This window comes from Hylaeus volcanicus, chromosome 4 (assembly GCF_026283585.1).
Source record: "Hylaeus volcanicus isolate JK05 chromosome 4, UHH_iyHylVolc1.0_haploid, whole genome shotgun sequence".
Lineage (NCBI taxonomy): Eukaryota > Metazoa > Arthropoda > Insecta > Hymenoptera > Colletidae > Hylaeus > Hylaeus volcanicus.
The window spans coordinates 1,374,628-1,391,785 of NC_071979.1; the positions used below are offsets into that span (position 1 = coordinate 1,374,628).

Consider the following 17,158-nt stretch of genomic DNA (forward strand, 5'->3'; position numbering starts at 1 on the left):
TCGTTGAAGAGATATTAACGGAAAACACTGACCAATAAGAGCGCGAGGATGCTGGTGGAGCGGCCGCGGTGGGCGTGGCTACGCGCTAGGCGGGCGCGCTCATACGCTACCGCGAGCGCTCCATCGGCATACTCGCGGTCTGATTGGTCAGTGTTTTCCGTTAATATCTCTTCAACGAAGCCTCGGACAACATTTTCGCTACGGAAAACCGAATCAAATCACCTCCCGGATCACCCCTTTTAAGGTGTTACAACAGTTTGGGACACCCTGTATATCATAATTGTAAGCTTTTGTGTCGTAAGAACTCGGGGGGGGAGTGTGTGGGGATTCGCCTTAAAGCGTACCGTGTCGCGCATGCGCGTGTTTGAACGCGTTTGTCGGTTGCGTGGAGTGGAGAACGACGACCATTCGGCATTCACTCCGTTGTGTCGTGTCGTAGCGTTCAGACGAATCACTTATTATCCAGTATCGTTATTATTATAGTTAAATATTAATTGTTACTGTGTGTATTTATTTCCTGAGTCACTTTCCTTATTCGGTGAAGTTGGCACCGGCCAATAGTTAATTAACGGCCTTTATTTCCAATACTGAGGACCAACTGCCGCCCCCTGGGCAATACTCGCAAGAACGCGCGAAAAGTTTGATTAATGTGTACTAAAAATCTTCGAACGCATGTTTTAACAAATATCTTCAATGTTCAACAAATCTTGTAAATATCAATGTAATCAACAATTTAGCAACAAAGAAAAGAAACAGTTTGTCAATAGTGGACCGCGACGATTTAAGATTGCTGATGACAAATCTGACACCAAATACGAAAAAATAATTTTCGTTACACCAAGCTCAGCCATCTCACTAATAATATTATATTAATTTTTGTAATAATATATATTTGTTTATCAAATTTTAAACAATACATCAACATGTTAATATCTTTCAATAAAGTAATTTTAATAAAAACTGGTCCTTGTTTTCAAATATATGTATAATGTAGTAATATAGTATATTTCACCTAAAAGAAGCGCCGTTGAATCACTGATTGAAAAAAAAAAAATATAAACATGTCGAATTGAGTAACCTCCTCCTTTTCGAAGTCGGTTAAAAAGGGGATGATGAACCAAGGAAGGTTGTCTACATTGTAGACACTCCTATGTATGTACAGTATAATCCACAAGAGATGGACTTTTCAAGTGACTCTAAAGAGAGTGATAAAATACTGATCTCAAATGATCAGATTTTGATCGACCCAGAAATAATGAATTCTTTGAAGGTTCACCAGGACCAAATATATTTTTCACGAATCCTGATAAAGTATAAAACATTGCAAGTATGTTTGTAGGAGATGATTTGTTTGAATTTATTGCTACAGAAACAAACAAATACTATACCCAAAACTTTCAGATGTATAAGAGTACAAAAAATAGTGGAAAATAGTTTGACATAACTGTAGTTGAGTATAGATACAGTTAAGCCAAATCAAGGATTACCTGAGATTTTTAAGAATGTTAAATTAAAAATATTTGAAACCACATTTAAACAAAAATGTGAAGTAATCCTACAATTATGGAATACAAATAAAGTAAGACATGTACGCATGATTTCAATCATTCATAATGGTAATGTTGTCAATACAGGTAAAACTGATTAAAAAAGTGGATGCCTGGTACAAAAGCCAAAATCCATCATAGAGTACAATCAACATATGAAAAGAGTAAATCATGTTTTGAGTTATTATCCATTATATAGGAAAACAAAGAAGTGGACAACAAAAGTTGTCTTCTATTTAATGAATTCTGGATTGTTCAATGCTTTTAGACTCTATGAAACTTTGAATGTAAATTCTAATAGAAAACTTAAGTTTTACGAGTTTTTGATGATCTTGTCGAAAATATGGATAGAAGATAAGAATATGTCAAATATTGAAGAGAACACTGAAATCCCTACAACGTCCCGAACCCCTCGTGTTGACCCACTACAGAAGCTTTCTGGCAATTTAAAACATCACAAATTGGTGAGAATATCAGAAACAGGCAACCGAAAAAGAAAATGGTGCAAAGGTTGCTATATAAATAAGACAAGAAAAGACACATATTACATGGGTAATTATAGAGAACAGGTACATCCTCACCGATTTCGATGATTTTTAAATATGTTGTAAAAGTCAACATTTTGAACAACTTTTTCGGAAAATGAGGCTGAGTGACGGTTATATGTATAGGAAAAAGTTGTTCAAAATGTTGATTTCTACAACATATTTAAAAATCATCGAAATCGATGAGGATGTACCTGTTCTCTATCATTACCATTAAATTTAATAGCGGCCCTAGAGATATATGCTAAATGCAAAATAAGACAAAATGTATTTGTCTTATTTTAATTGTATGTATTAAAATCGCCATGGTACATCCCAAAAGCATGGCACCATCATACTAACAAATCACCCATTCAAAAAGGCATATTTTAAACAAAAAATTTTTGTCCTAGCTCCTCTAGTTTTCTAGATATTTAAAAAAACATGGTTTTCACCCCCAAATTTAGGGACTGTTTTCACCCCTTCAACATGGACGATTGCCGATAAAAAGAAATACGTGTCAAATATTTTTTTGAGAACTACCTACCACATAAATTTGATCAAAATCGGAGTGTGACAGTTGGAGACAGTTCCCTTCTAAGCTTCAACTGTACATTCCTATTTGGTATCAACAATTAAATCAAATCACGACTTCCGGAATATCCCAAAGGATAAATATGTTAAGTTAATTTTACAGTATAAAATTACAAAAGGTTTAATATTCAACATAAAATCGTAGCTGCATATTTAATAACGATGTAATTGCAGAGAATTTCGAAGAGAATAGCGTGGTCACCTCAATCTCTGGATCAATAGATAGCTGATAACCCGTAGGGTTTCTTTGAGTAAGATAAGACATGTTAATAACGCAAACCTTTTTAGCTTCTTAGACCCAGAGGAAAGTTTCGAAGACTAACTTCCGATACAGAATATTCACAAATTCATGATGCAAAATTGAACTAAAACTGTGATTATAATTAAAAGATATTAGGCTCCTTATTATCCATGGCAGTAAAAACATCCTTTTAAAGGGCAATCAAATTTCTACTACGAATGTAGTTTACAAGGAAATTCTATAAATAAAGATACTAATATCAATAAATAGGAATAGAAAATTGTTTGTTAAACCTTCGTCGTTCGCTACTTTTGACAGGGGAATAAAATACTAATAAATACAAATAGAAGTACTGTGAAGAAATGTATTCAGTTTTTAAAATATTGTAGAGTGGGTAAATTGTCATTCATGCGTTTAACTTTAACAGTAAACAAGTCAAAGTTTTGATGAACAATTGGTTCATAAAAATATAAAAATAGCTGTACAACCTTCTATTAAAGGGCTTCTATTAAAGAACATCACACAATAAAAAAAAGTCACTTTTTTGTTTAAATTAAAATTGAAGCGATTCTCAACAGTTCTACACAAACAGGATTGAATTTAAGCACTGAAAGTGGTAAAACAATTTTTTTGTCACAAGAAAAGTTGAATGACACGAAAAAATGAAAAAAACGCGATCAAGCTGTAAAAAATATAAGGAAATACAACTGACAACTTTCTCAACCGCGTCTCCAGTCTCAAGTAAATTTGACTGTCATTGTTTTCTCTTCGAGAAAGTTGTCAGTTGTATTTCCTTATATTTTTTACAGTCTTATTACGTTTTTTTCATTTTTTCGTATCGCCAAACTTTTTTGTGAGAAAAGAAGAAATTTTGTGAAAAAAAATTGAATTTCTTTTCAAAAAAATTTGTTTACCACGTCCAATGCTCTAAATTCAATTCTGTTTGCGTAGAACTGTTCAGAATTGTTTAAATTTTAATTTAAAAAAAAAGTGATTTTTTTTTCATTTTGTGATGTTCCAAGCCCCGTAAATAACAATTGCATAAGATAAGAACTAGTTGGTCTATTTTGTAAGAGTTTCTTATAAAATATGTAAATGGAAAAAGACTTACCTGTTCGAAGCCGCCTAAAATTTCTGTAGTGTCCATCGCAGAATGTACTACGACTGATTTCAGCTTCTGACCAGTCAAATTTGCAAGAAGGCGCACAAGACTGCTTTTTCCACTTCCGGATTCCCCAATCTATGGCAAAATTAGCACATTTTGTCAAAATAAATTGTGTTGTTCTGTATAATCGTTTCTAACAAAAACAGTTCGTGACATTTTTTGTAGTTTAGCTTCTATAATAGTGCCACACTACATGATATTGTTATTCAGTAAATATAAGTAAATAGTTTTAAAGTATTACATTGAACATTCAATTCATAAATGTAGCAAAAGAAACAAGTTATTGACAAGAATATATTAAATAAGGGAAACGGGGTCTTTTATAACTATAACAGCTAAATACTTCGATAGGTACTTACAAGAATCGCCATCCAGTTCATGTTAACACACTGTGCGAGGCCTTTGAGGGTAGTTTTCTGTTCTCTGAGAAGCAGCAAATCGTCATCCTCGTACACCGCAGAATCACTCCGATCTAATATTTCATCCCCTAAGAAAACCTTTTCTTTCGTCAAATGAATTGGAAATTTCTGGTCTGGCAAAGGATAATCGTTCAATGAGAATATTGTGTCATATATCTCAATCACCTATGATTTCAAAATATGTTGAATAAGTTACAATGAAAATCTTGTAATAATACAAAATAGTGAAAATATTAACACTGATTATAGATATCTCACCTTAACTTTATCTTCTTTTGTTCTCATTCTGTCAACGTAAAGTAATTGAGCTCCTTTTCCAGGATTAAATGTTTTTGATGAGTTCCGTTCGAAAGCTTCCATGGTTATTTCACACCATCTGGTAACATCCCTGAGGTTCATCTCCCAAGGAGATCCCGAATGTGCCCATGTAATTCCCACTTCAGAACTTAACTTTTCGTTAAACATAATCATTTTATTCAGTAACTCTTCTGGCAACTTTGGAAATTGGGCTTTTAAAATGAATTTTAAATCGTCTTGTTTAAAAATATCCACGAAAACCTAAAAAATTTTTAATCATAACTTTAATTAACCCCTTCAATAAGATTAAAGTATGAGTAATGACATAATTAAACATTATTATCAGTACTAATGAAAGAAGTAAACCTCACCTGAGTAAAACGATTCAAAAATGACTTCGGAAGCCCTCTTCTAGCTCCACCTTGACGGAGAGGATTCTGACAACCAAATAATCGAGTTCCTGCTTTCACAACGAAAGTCATTCCTAATTCTGGAATAAATATTTCGCCACGGTGATCAAGGCAAGCATTTAGTCCTTCGAGAACTGACTGCGAAGCAAGGTTTAATTCGTCGAGAAGAATCCAATCCCCATTTTTTAGGGCTCTTAGGAAAGGACCGTCTCTCCAAGAAAATTCACCAAGTTTTCCACCCTCAACTGGCAAATCAGCTCCAAACAAATCCGAAATATCCTATAGAATGTTTAAAATATTTAAAGTTAAAATAATAGTGATTACGTGATGAAACTGAACATTCTTTTTTCCTACAAGAAGAAAGGCTTACCGTTTGATCACTGAGATTCAGCCTAAGAAGACGGTGTCCGGAAGCTCTCGCAAGTGCAGAAACCAAGCTAGTTTTCCCAACTCCTGGACTACCTTCCAATATAATTGGTTTTTTTAATTGCAAAGCACGCAATATTTTTAAGGAATTTATTCTGGTCATTGGACTCTTAAAAGTGAATCCTAGGTCATCTGGAATTTGCTCATCGCCTTTTTTCACATAAAACGGAGGCATTCCAAATTTGTCCTCATAATATTCAACATCAGACTTCTCGCAGCTCAACAACAGCTTGGACTTTAATGTATTTTGTACTTGATATTCAATGAACCTCAATGCAGAATCCTTGAAATGCTTAAACTTCTTTGAACTAAAATGCAGAAGATATTGTTACAAGATCAATTAAATCATTTTAAACATATAAGGAAATAGTAACAAATTGCTTACTTTTCTGTGGCAGTCAAACCAGCTCCAAGCCCGTCAATATAGCTTAACGCTGCACCATGGAAGAAAGCATCTCCTATTTCTAATCCTTGGCAACAATTAACAAAATTCACCCACGTAAGCACATCTCTAACGCTCGCGATAAGCTTCTTCCCTATTTCTGTTCTTTGTAGCCATTTAAGGAATTCTATTATTGCTGTGGAAACACTTTCTTTGAATTTATCGCGTAGATTGTGTACCATAATAGATCTGAGATCATCTAATGAAACGCTGCCTTCACACCAAATTTCAGTAAACCTATTTCTAAGGGCTGGCGAAAGTTCCTTTTTGCCATAATCGCCACCAGGATTCATTGTCCCAACAAAGATAAAATCTTTATTTGCAGTAACTGTTGCGTTTTTTTCAGTTGACGGTTTTTCAGCAATCAAAAGTTTACGTTCAGGTTCTAAAAACAGAAACAAATTATCAAGTAACGAAAAAAAAAGTAATAAATTTTCTTTTAAATAGTAAAATTAATGTAACAGTTACCTAAAAGAGAGTTTAATCGTTCAAGAACACTATCATCAGCTAATGAGATTTCATCTACAACAAAGAAGCCACCATTTTTCATGGCTTTCACTAAAGGGCCATCCACCCATTCGAATAGTTTCTGACTTTCTTTATGCTCCCTAACAGGACGGAGACTTCCAAGAAAATCGGAAGCTTCTGTATGCATGTGACAATTAACAATACTGAGCTCTTGTTGTTTGATCACTGACAAAAGTTGACAAACTGTGGTCTTGCCACCTCCTGTCTCGCCAATCAACAGAACTGGCTCTTTGAAATCACAAGCTTTTGTAAGAAGTACTGCCATTTTGCGCATCTGATATGTCCAGACTACGTGCTCAAATCCTGTAACCTTCTTCGACAGAAGAGATTCCAAAATTGGTTTTGTCACAGGTGAAGTCTTCTCGGAAAGTGAAAATAGAGAATTTGGATCGACGTTTCTTTTTAGGTGTTTTTTCAAAACCTGTATAATTTCTGAACATTCTTCTGGATGACGGACCTTCGAAGACAAGACTAAATACCCTTCATCAGCTAAGTGTTGACTCCAATCGTAAAGAGTACCTTTAGTCTCAGGTGCAAGATGATATCTCTCAGCCCAACGAAATAGGTCTCTAAGCGTTATAAATCCTTTCTTTCCAGCAAACGTGGCGGTGCTCTTTCTTCGAACTTGAAGTTCTGTCATCACATTAATTACTTGTTTGCAATATGTTTCTGGCATCTTACATCTTTTGTGTAATATTATTTGAAGCTCTTTCGGTGGTATCTCATCAAAGTGTAGTTCAACGAATCTGTTCCTAAATGCCCGTGAAAGTACCTTTCTTCCACCGTATAATCCTGGAGGATTCTGAGTAGCAAAGAGCATGAAACTGTCATGTGCTTTAACCAATTGTTGGGTTTCTGGAATGTATAGTTCTCTATTGTCATCAAGAACTCTGTTTAAAGCCTCTAAAACATCACTGGGTGCCAAATTTAACTCGTCCAAGATTATCCAATATCCTTTACGCATCGCATCTACTAGAATACCCTCTTTAAAAACTAACTTTCCAGTAGAATCGGCTACATAAGTACCAACATACTCCTGCAGATCGGTGTGTTCATGATTATTGATTCTAACACAGATATGTCCAGAGGCTTTGGCCAAATATGTTATTAAACTAGTCTTCCCAACAGAAGTATCACCTTGTAACAGAACAGGCATTTTTCCAATGGAAACTACTCGTACTAAATCTTTTAAATTTTGTTTCACCGTTTCTGTAAGTACGTAATTTTCTGGTATTTGTGGCTTGAGATCACCTTTAGGAATCCAGTATCCTTCAAAGGATGTAAAGTGTTCAGTAAATACATTATGCGGCCTTGGGATTGGCGTTCCAAGAATTGCACTTGCAGTTTTATCACCCAAGATAGCCTTCACAATCATTCTTTGTACTAATGGATAAGAATTACTATCCAATTGCGTTAGAAAACTTAAACAAAATGCTTCATATAAAGACCTCAATACATTTCCACAAGGATTTTGTGCGGATACACTGAGAGCCCGACATAGCGTTCGTAAACTATAGTGCGGTTTATGACCAGTTCCATCAAGAAGATTAGTTTCAGCTTCTTTTTTGATATTTAAATAAAACTTAACAATACTCTCAATTTTCTCTGGTGGAAGATTTAAATCTTTTAAGTAGGAGCTTGTTAGAAGTTGCAAATCTGATTTCTCTGAAATTTCGTCGACGAAAAATTCAGTAAATCTATTCCTGAGCCCTACAGGAAGATCTTTCTTTCCAACATCTGTTGCAGGATTCATACACGCAAAAATTACAAAATCTGAATGCCTTTTAATTGGTTCTTTGTCTCCACGCTCTATCAAAGATAATGATCCACAAGATCCCTCCAACAGTCCAGAAAGACACTCCAATGTTTCTGCAGTAGCCAAGTTGATCTCATCCAATAAAACCCAATCTCCATTTTTCAATGCCTTCACTAGACCACCTTCCACAAAAGAAAATGCTAACGAATACTGACTTTGCACTTGAGTCTGAAGTTTCTCCAATTTCTGTGCTATTTTTTCCCATTTCTTTAAAAGCTCCACTGCATCCCGATTTCTTGAATTTGTTCTTAATCTTTTTAACGCTGCACTAGTACTCTGAATCATTAAACTAGTCAGTGTTTTCCACCTTCTTTGCTCAAAACAATGACCAATGTGACTCAGAAATTTCTGATTTGGTTCGATCGCGAAATAGGATCGAAATAAAATTTCAAACTCTTCGCGAATTGGAAAAACAAAAAGCTTGAAATCAACTGGTTTATAACCACCGAGTAAATCAGTACTTTCGCTTTGTTGATTCATATTTATTACTATCAGTTTATGGCCTGTTATCTGTGCAAGATATTGAATACAACTCGTCTTCCCTGTTCCTGTCTCACCGACTAGAAGAACAGGTTCTTTTTGCATAACACAGCTAGCTATTCGTTCTAAAAGACATACAGATGTTCTAGTATAAGAAAAGTTCGAGCTTCTTGGCTGCATTTGTACACGTTCAGATTTTTTTATCTCTAACTTTGCTCTGCCAACCATAAGACTTTCCTTATGAAGATTTAGCGATGGTTTGTGCATTTCACAGAAATATTCTGCTTTTGTTTTTACAATACCTAACTTATGTGCTACTGATATTGCCAAATTTAATCGTTGCACTGAAATAACAAAGTCAGTAGTTTAATTAAGATTCATACAAGCGACAATGTATTAACTCACTGTTTTGTGTGTTAACAATATACCCAGAATAAAATAGACTACATACCGCAATTAGGCACAGAATAACAAAAAACATCCAAAGCATCTTGAAAAATCTTCAGTGCAGATACAGGTGATGATACATTGAAGTCAACAACAGCCCTAGAACACCATTTAATCAAATCCCTTGTAGAGATTTGCCTAGCATTCCTTACGCTATTCACAATATCATCTTTGTGATTACCAACAGAAAACAACAAAAATACATCAATCATTCTTGTGGCCACTGTATGTAACACTGGAAATAAAGTTTGAACAATTGTTACAAGTTCATCTTTGGATAAAGATTCCACATTAACGCAAGACCAATCTTTCTGGAATGGTATAGACACTTTGAGTGGCTTCTGTCCCCCTCCTGATGCTAATCTCATAGTAACAAATAACTGAAATCCACTTTTTACATGTACACAATCTCTGTACCCTGGAACCGACAATGTTTTACTTTCCATGAGATGTCCAATAATACTGATAACATCTGTTGGAGCACAATCAATGTCTTCCAAAAGTAACCACTTGCCAGACAACACGGCTTCTGTTAAAATTCCAGGTTGCCACAGAAATTCTCCAGGAATATCAGTACATCTATACATTCCCAATAACATTTTAGAATCTGTTTGATCACCTAACTGCACCTTTGCAAAATTTTGGGTATCATGGCCTGTTGCCTGTGCTAAGAATTCTACTAATGCAGTCTTTCCAGAACCAACGGCACCTTGTAAACATACACATTTGTTAGAAGATACCGCAAAAGCTAAATTTTGTAAATTTCTTCGTGTAGATGGTACCGAAACTAAATTCAATTTATTTTTGTGTTTCAATTTCTTAAAAACTGGTAGCAGAACTCCTCCGATAGATATTACTGATGATAGACCATTAAACAATTGATCTAGTTCTTCGGTTTCTGCAGATGTTATATTGTTTTGACTAACTTCTTTGCACTTAATAGAAAATTGTTGATTCTTTGAAAGGAAATCATTCATATGAGATAAATAGCAAGACTCTGACAATCCTAGTACAACAGCAATACAATTCATTGCCATCCTGAAAATAATAGAAATTATTATTCTATTCATGTTTCCATAAATAAGATTTTGTTTATGTGTAATTATTATTTAAATTTAAAAAAGAAAACAAATAAGAAATTTTCAATTTGCATTATACATTTCATTCTATTATAGAATATATCAAATTTGATTTTAGTTAATATATCAGCTAATACAAATAATATGCAAATTAATATTACATTATTTAAGTTTATATAAAGATAAATAATATGTATTACCATCTAACATATTCATCACTAAATGTTAAATATTTGTAAAATTTGGACCAATTCCATGTATAAATAAAATGTATTGGTGCACTGCATAGAATGTCATAGCAAGCTGTTACTAGATCATGATCAGAAACTTCAGGAAAGGTTGTTATTTTTCTTCTATTATGCCGCTTTAAAGAAGGCTTATAGTCATCTTCTATGGATTCAAATGGTGCTGGATTTGTATCAAAATATTGTAGAATGAATCTATAAACGAATAATATTATTTTTAAAATTAATGATTCATGTAATATTTTACATAAATATAAAAATACATACGTCAATAGATCACGGTTCTTGCTACCAAGTTTTCCCAGAATGACAGAGTTTAACTTATGAAGTCCATCTCCATCATTAAAGGAGACCTTGTCTATAGAAATACTTGCAGAAACTAATGCAGGTAGTAATTGTGGAAAACATTCTGCGACATCGTCTGTACATTCTAGATCCATTAAAAACTCACACAAAATATCTACAATTCTTTCGCAATCATTCTTGTCCAGCTCCTACAAAATCATAAAAAATTCCAAAATTACTATGAAAGTATTTTTAAATTGGATAGTTGTTAAAAGTGAAAGTAACAGACAAAATAAATCAATATATAAAAATCCATATATCTTATAATTAAACAAAATTGCATGAAAACATGATTTTTCTAATAGTTGATTCAATATACATATTATAATTTTAAGTACATAAAGTGATACTAAAGGATATCATTACAAAATAACATATAGAATAATACATTTTAAATATACAGCATAAGGAATGATAATGGTAACAGGAATCAAAGGAAAATAAATATTATTATTTAAAAATTAAAAGAAAATTGTTTTAAATATACGTATAGAAAATTTAATTTACCTTATAATTTCTATAGGACGCAAGTTTCTGTGCGTAAGTTTCCTTTCTTTCAACAAAAGTCTTTAAACTTTGTAGAAGCATATTTGAAAAAAATAATAAAAACTGAATAACATGTGCAACTCTAAGCGACCTTCGAAATCAATGCCCAGGTAAGCACGTGTTTTTGACGGAATCATCTGAAGTTGGTTAGTGTGTTGTTTGGTGTGCAGTTTATCCTTTCATTAAAAAAAAAAAACCTAGAATATTATGAATTTGTATTGTCGCGTACCGCTATTTATGTTAGGGACAAATTAATTTTCACATCATTCCTAGATGACATAGCGGAAATTCGTTTGCCTCTACGACCACATACAGGGTGTCCCAAAAATGTTGTAACACCTTGAAAGGGGTGGTTCGGGAGGTGATTTGAAAGAACTTTGTCCTTAGCGAAAATGTTGTCCGAGGCTTCGTTGAGGAGATATTAACTGGTGGAGCGGCCGCGGTAGCGTATGAGCGAAGCCGGCTAGCGCGTAGCCTACGCTCCACCAGCATCCTCGCGCTCTGATTGGTCAGTGTTTTCCGTTAATATCTCCTCAACAAAGCCTCGGACAACATTTTCGCTAAGGAAAAAGTTGTTTCAAATCACCTCCCGAACCGCCCCTTTCAAGGTGTTACAACATTTTTGGGACACCCTGTATTTTACTGTATATATATATCGTAATCTGTGCGCACTTGCGCCGCGAGCGGACGAAATATTCATAACTTCAAGTTCGGGATTTCCCTAAAAGTTTTCTAGTAACTTTCCTAGGGAGTTAGATCTCCTTATACAGTCTTCATGGTCCAGACACGTTGAATAAACCTCCACTATCTGTCATTATTCTATGTTTCATGATTATTGCCTTGCTATGTGTTTGTTGTTAGTAAATAGAACAATTTAAAATTTTGAGATTATAGCCTCGTAGAATGTTGATTGTTATTACCAGCAATTTTTAGAATACAATTAAAATTATTCCAAGACCGTGGGAAAGTACAAAAACTAGCAAAAATATGGAAAATCTAAAAGAAGGGCAAATGAAAAATGAATGTAGTTTTAAATTCCACGATTTTGTGGCAGAAGTTGGTCACATAAAACTTGCCTGTCATACAGTTAAGATGGATAATTGTCTTTATTTATGGGTGGGTGATTCTCGTGATAATGTGATGAATGATTTGTCATTTGCAATTGAATCACGGTTTTCAAAAGAACCAGTTACAACGAAGATTATTGGACCTATTGCTAGCGAAACTTCAAACAACCTTGCTAAGAGACTTTCAATGAAACTTTCAAAACCTGTATACGTCAGTTTCAATGTTCAGGTCAATAATATTTCTCTACCTGTGATTGAAAGAAGACTTAAAGAAGAATTTGATGCACACCCTGATATTTTATAATGTAATATTTATATTATACAGTTAAAAAAATGATCATGAATTATATATTTTGTGTAAAATATAACTTGAATTCACCATACAATTTTGCTTTTAATTTTCATTATTACCTACATATCTACATAAAAGTATTACTATGTATCAATCACATATAATTAATATATATATTGTACATATTATTATATAGGACATACAAAAACACCATAAAATAATTATTAATGCACTATTTCTGTGATTTCTACAAAAGACATATCTACATAATATAAACAATCATTGGATAGTTTATTTATACTTTTTTTAGATTTGTTTTATCATAAATTTTTATGCATAGAATAATCACTAGTTATTCTGATTCAATCCAATAAATAACCTTAAAAATAAGAAAAACATCATTATCTTTGTAAGTCAACAGTCTGGGATTGTTAATTAAGAGAAACATATGACTCTTCTAATTGCAAAATAATTTATTAAATTTCTAAAATATTACAGATTAATATACATATATGTACAAACATTTATAACAAATGTCAATTACGTGGTTTTTTAAATTCTGCATGTATCCTTTTTACCTGTTTGGTAACTGAGTAAATTATTATTTGAATCTTGAAATAACTTTTTCTTCTATTCATAAGCATTTGCAAAAGATCACTTCAAAAAGGCAGTGTATGTAAAAGTGGCAGAATATTGTGTACTACAAGTGCTAACCATAAATTTAATTGTATATTACTCTGTTATTAACCAAATAATCTTTCCCTTTGCCTTTTAGTATGAAAATAAATATTATAACTTTGGTATAATCAATTGTTTCATTATACGTTTCTTTTTATACTTTCATTATCAACAAATATGTATGTAACAGGATATTATTTTTTAATATCTAGATCAAATTCAACTATTTCTTCAATAGGCATCTCATTGCTAATACTTGTACACTATTTTTTTCCTGAGAATTTGTATCATCGCTTTTGAATGAAAGTACATTGAAGATTTTCTGTAAAAATTCTTGGTTTGACATGAATGTGTTGAAGACACTGTTGAAGAGTTCTTATAGATGGTAGAGGCATTTGAATTTTGGAAATTAATTCATATCTAGCTACAGAGGATGCAAAGTACAGTCTTAAGACTCGAAGAATTGTTTCGTTTGTCCATTTCATTCCTCTAGCATTGCTCCTTTTGGCTAAAGCATGTAATTGGTCTGGTCCAAATCTTCCGTTAAGTTTTTTATACAATTGTTACACAATTTTTTGACAATTGAACTGCAAGTACAGCTTTCTCTCTTTTTAACTCTATAATTTCATTTCTTAACTTATTCATATTTTCATAGTTTCTGTCACTTGTGTCTTTGCTTTTTTCTAAGTCAGATGAATATGCAATTTCTACTGTATAGAGGGAATGTTTATCTGAGAAATTGAAATCCATACTTATAGTATATGATAAAGAGTCTCTAACACCACTAACATAGGTAAACAAAGACTCTTCTACTGATAAACTATTGGAAGACTCTTTTATTGATATGTGATTCACAATGCTTTCTGTTGGTACATAAATGCTGTGAACATTTTTCAAAGTTGATGGTATTTGAGTTGTGTTATTATGTACAGGTAATAACATTGTATAATCGTGTTCTATTATTCTTGTTTTCATGGGACAAGAATCCTCATGATCAATTCCGCTTCCTTTGGATGGTCTGCCTCTACATGCGTGGCCACCCATGGTGTAGCCGGTGGAGGCGGTCGCAGGGGCTGTGCCTGTGGTTGTGGCGACGAGGGCCGTGTTTGTGGCAGCAGTGGCTGCTGCGATGGCAACGGTGGGACTGGCGTCTGAGGCAGCAGCGGCTGCTGCGACGACTTGATGTTTGTACGCGTATCATTGATAATAATTAAAAATTATCATCATCGAGCAGCATGTCCTCGTAATTTGTCTACAAAAATTAATAAACAATTAACGAAAAACATTTACTAAATAAATACATTTATGTTTGAATAAATAACTTTGCAGACAAAAAGTACAACGAAACAGTTTATTTGTAATTGTTAAAATATTTTAATTAAAATTTAAACCCTTTTATTGCTAATTATTGAAAAATTGTAGGGCGAACGTTAAAAACGAATTTTTTTGATCGTAAAAGTACTGGTCGTATACGATCCATGTGTCAACAGGCAAAAAGTTAGTAATACGTTTTTAACAAAAGAAGTTGTAACTAAAAGAGTATTTGAATAGTATGTTATTATTTATTAGTTACATTTTCTACTGCCATTTAGTGTTCATGTCTAAAGTAAAAAAAAATAGAAGGTTAATAAATTGAAAGTAATGTAATAATATTAAATTTTATTGTCATTGCTACGTACCTCTTCATTGTAGCGTCCATTTCATTTGCGATATCCTTACCGTGATCTGTGATGCCCGATTCTGCTTCCAGTCGCGTATGCGCGTCGAAAAAGTTGACCCAGTGATGGACATTCGTGGGATTTTTCCTTCGAGGTATTCCTTTCTGCGCATGCGTAAGTTGACGTCACAGCTACATGTCGACTGCTACCATACATGTATCCGAACCGCCAGAGGAGGTGCATTTAAGGGGCCTGTGCAATTTTCCCGCGTTTTTAACGGACAAATTAAGTACAAGAGTGTTAGTGTTCGTGAGTGTAATATTAGGGAAAATTAAAAAAAAAATGGATAATGAACCGCAGCCGTCCACGTCAGGAATCATCGAGGAAAAGAAGAGGACATTATATTTTGTTTCTTACTGGGATCCAATGGTACCCTAAATTCTAAGTAAGTGTGTATTCGGCAGTGAGGACTGCAACGCTCGCTCCAATGCGCATGATCAGGAAAAATCCCACGAATGTCCATCACTGGTACTCAGTGTTACCAACCAGTACAGAACGATTTCCCCTGACGCTAGTTAAAAAAAACCCTAAATTTTATCTAAAACCCCCTGAAATATTTTATTTATTTATTTATTTATTATAGTTTCTCACAAACAAAGATATTTTATTTAAAGTTTATTAGAAAATAAGTAAGTGTCGTTATGTGTTAAAATGTAATAAATAAAAAAAGATCAATTAGTTAAAAAAAAAAAGTTGTACTTTGAGGCAGTGATGGATATTCGTGGGATTTTTCCTGATCATGCGCATTGGAGTGAGCGTTGCAGTCCTCACTGCCGAATACACACTTACTTAGAATTTAGGGTACCATTGGATCCCAGTAAGAAACAAAATATAATGTCCTCTTCTTTTCCTCGATGATTCCTGACGTGGACGGCTGCGGTTCATTATCCATTTTTTTTTTAATTTTCCCTAATATTACACTCACGAACACTAACACTCTTGTACTTAATTTGTCCGTTAAAAACGCGGGAAAATTGCTCAGGCCCCTTAAATGCACCTCCTCTGGCGGTTCGGATACATGTATGGTAGCAGACGACATGTAGCTGTGACGTCAACTTACGCATGCGCAGAAAGGAATACCTCGAAGGAAAAATCCCACGAATGTCCATCACTGCCTTGGGGATTTGAACTCTTGTCATCCGCGCAACTGTATAGAATACGTGAATAGGTTAAGAATTTATAGAATTAAGGTATTTCTTTCGGAAAAATTACGAAGAATCATACTTACATGTGTGCCATTGCCAAGAAATAGTCATATGAAATCTTGAGTTAATTGACCATCTAGTTTACGATTTACGAGGTATGATTAATCAAAATTTGTCAAAATTTGCCATTCTCGTAGAATTTTACATATTTTCGTACTCTGATTAATCATGTATCTCGTAAACTAGAAAGTTTTGTGAGAGTTCAAATCTGAAAGTTTGTGAGAGAAAATGTATTGGCGTCGATGAATGACATTAGAAATATTTTAAAACGCAATACAATGAAAATGTACTCATATTGTCAGAGTTTTAAATTGGTAATTTATCTGTAAGTCTGCGAGAGAGAAAGTTTGGATATTGATGATCTGAGAATGCCTTGCCTGGGCACGCCAAGCATTTGACTTCCAGGCCGTAATAGTAGTACTGGAGTCAGTGCCATGCAATAGTAATCCTAAAAGGGTATCAACGCATTTTTATTCAAAGCGCGTTATTTATTCAAACATAAATGTATTTATTTAATCATCAATATCCATAGTTCCTCTCTCACAGACTTTCACATATTTATCAATTTAAAACTCTGACAATATGAGTACATTTCCATTGTATTGTGTTTTAAATTATTTCTAAGGTTGTTCGACGTCAATACCTTT

General features: G+C 33.7%; 1 protein-coding gene and 1 long non-coding RNA gene across 2 annotated transcripts in view; both read right to left on the minus strand.

Annotated features, from left to right (window-relative positions):
* The window catches only part of LOC128875115 (midasin-like), a 66,070-nt gene extending 53,987 nt beyond the window's left edge, over positions 1–12,083 (minus strand). The window contains exons 1-11 of the mRNA XM_054120472.1: positions 11,513–12,083; positions 10,928–11,154; positions 10,616–10,855; positions 9,341–10,374; positions 6,534–9,233; positions 6,009–6,450; positions 5,568–5,931; positions 5,159–5,476; positions 4,749–5,048; positions 4,431–4,655; positions 4,018–4,146 (exon numbers count right to left, since the gene is read on the minus strand). Coding sequence (XP_053976447.1) covers positions 4,018–4,146; positions 4,431–4,655; positions 4,749–5,048; positions 5,159–5,476; positions 5,568–5,931; positions 6,009–6,450; positions 6,534–9,233; positions 9,341–10,374; positions 10,616–10,855; positions 10,928–11,154; positions 11,513–11,593 — 6,060 coding nt within the window. The 5' untranslated portion in view covers positions 11,594–12,083. The remainder of the gene's footprint in view (positions 1–4,017; positions 4,147–4,430; positions 4,656–4,748; positions 5,049–5,158; positions 5,477–5,567; positions 5,932–6,008; positions 6,451–6,533; positions 9,234–9,340; positions 10,375–10,615; positions 10,856–10,927; positions 11,155–11,512) is intronic.
* Positions 12,084–14,406: 2,323 nt separating this feature from the next.
* LOC128874765 (uncharacterized) lies at positions 14,407–15,424 on the minus strand. Its single transcript, XR_008456693.1, has 2 exons — positions 15,268–15,424; positions 14,407–14,840 (listed from the first exon to the last, which is right to left on the minus strand). It is a non-coding gene; the product is annotated as an uncharacterized LOC128874765 (long non-coding RNA).
* Between the last annotated feature and the right edge of the window lie 1,734 nt (positions 15,425–17,158).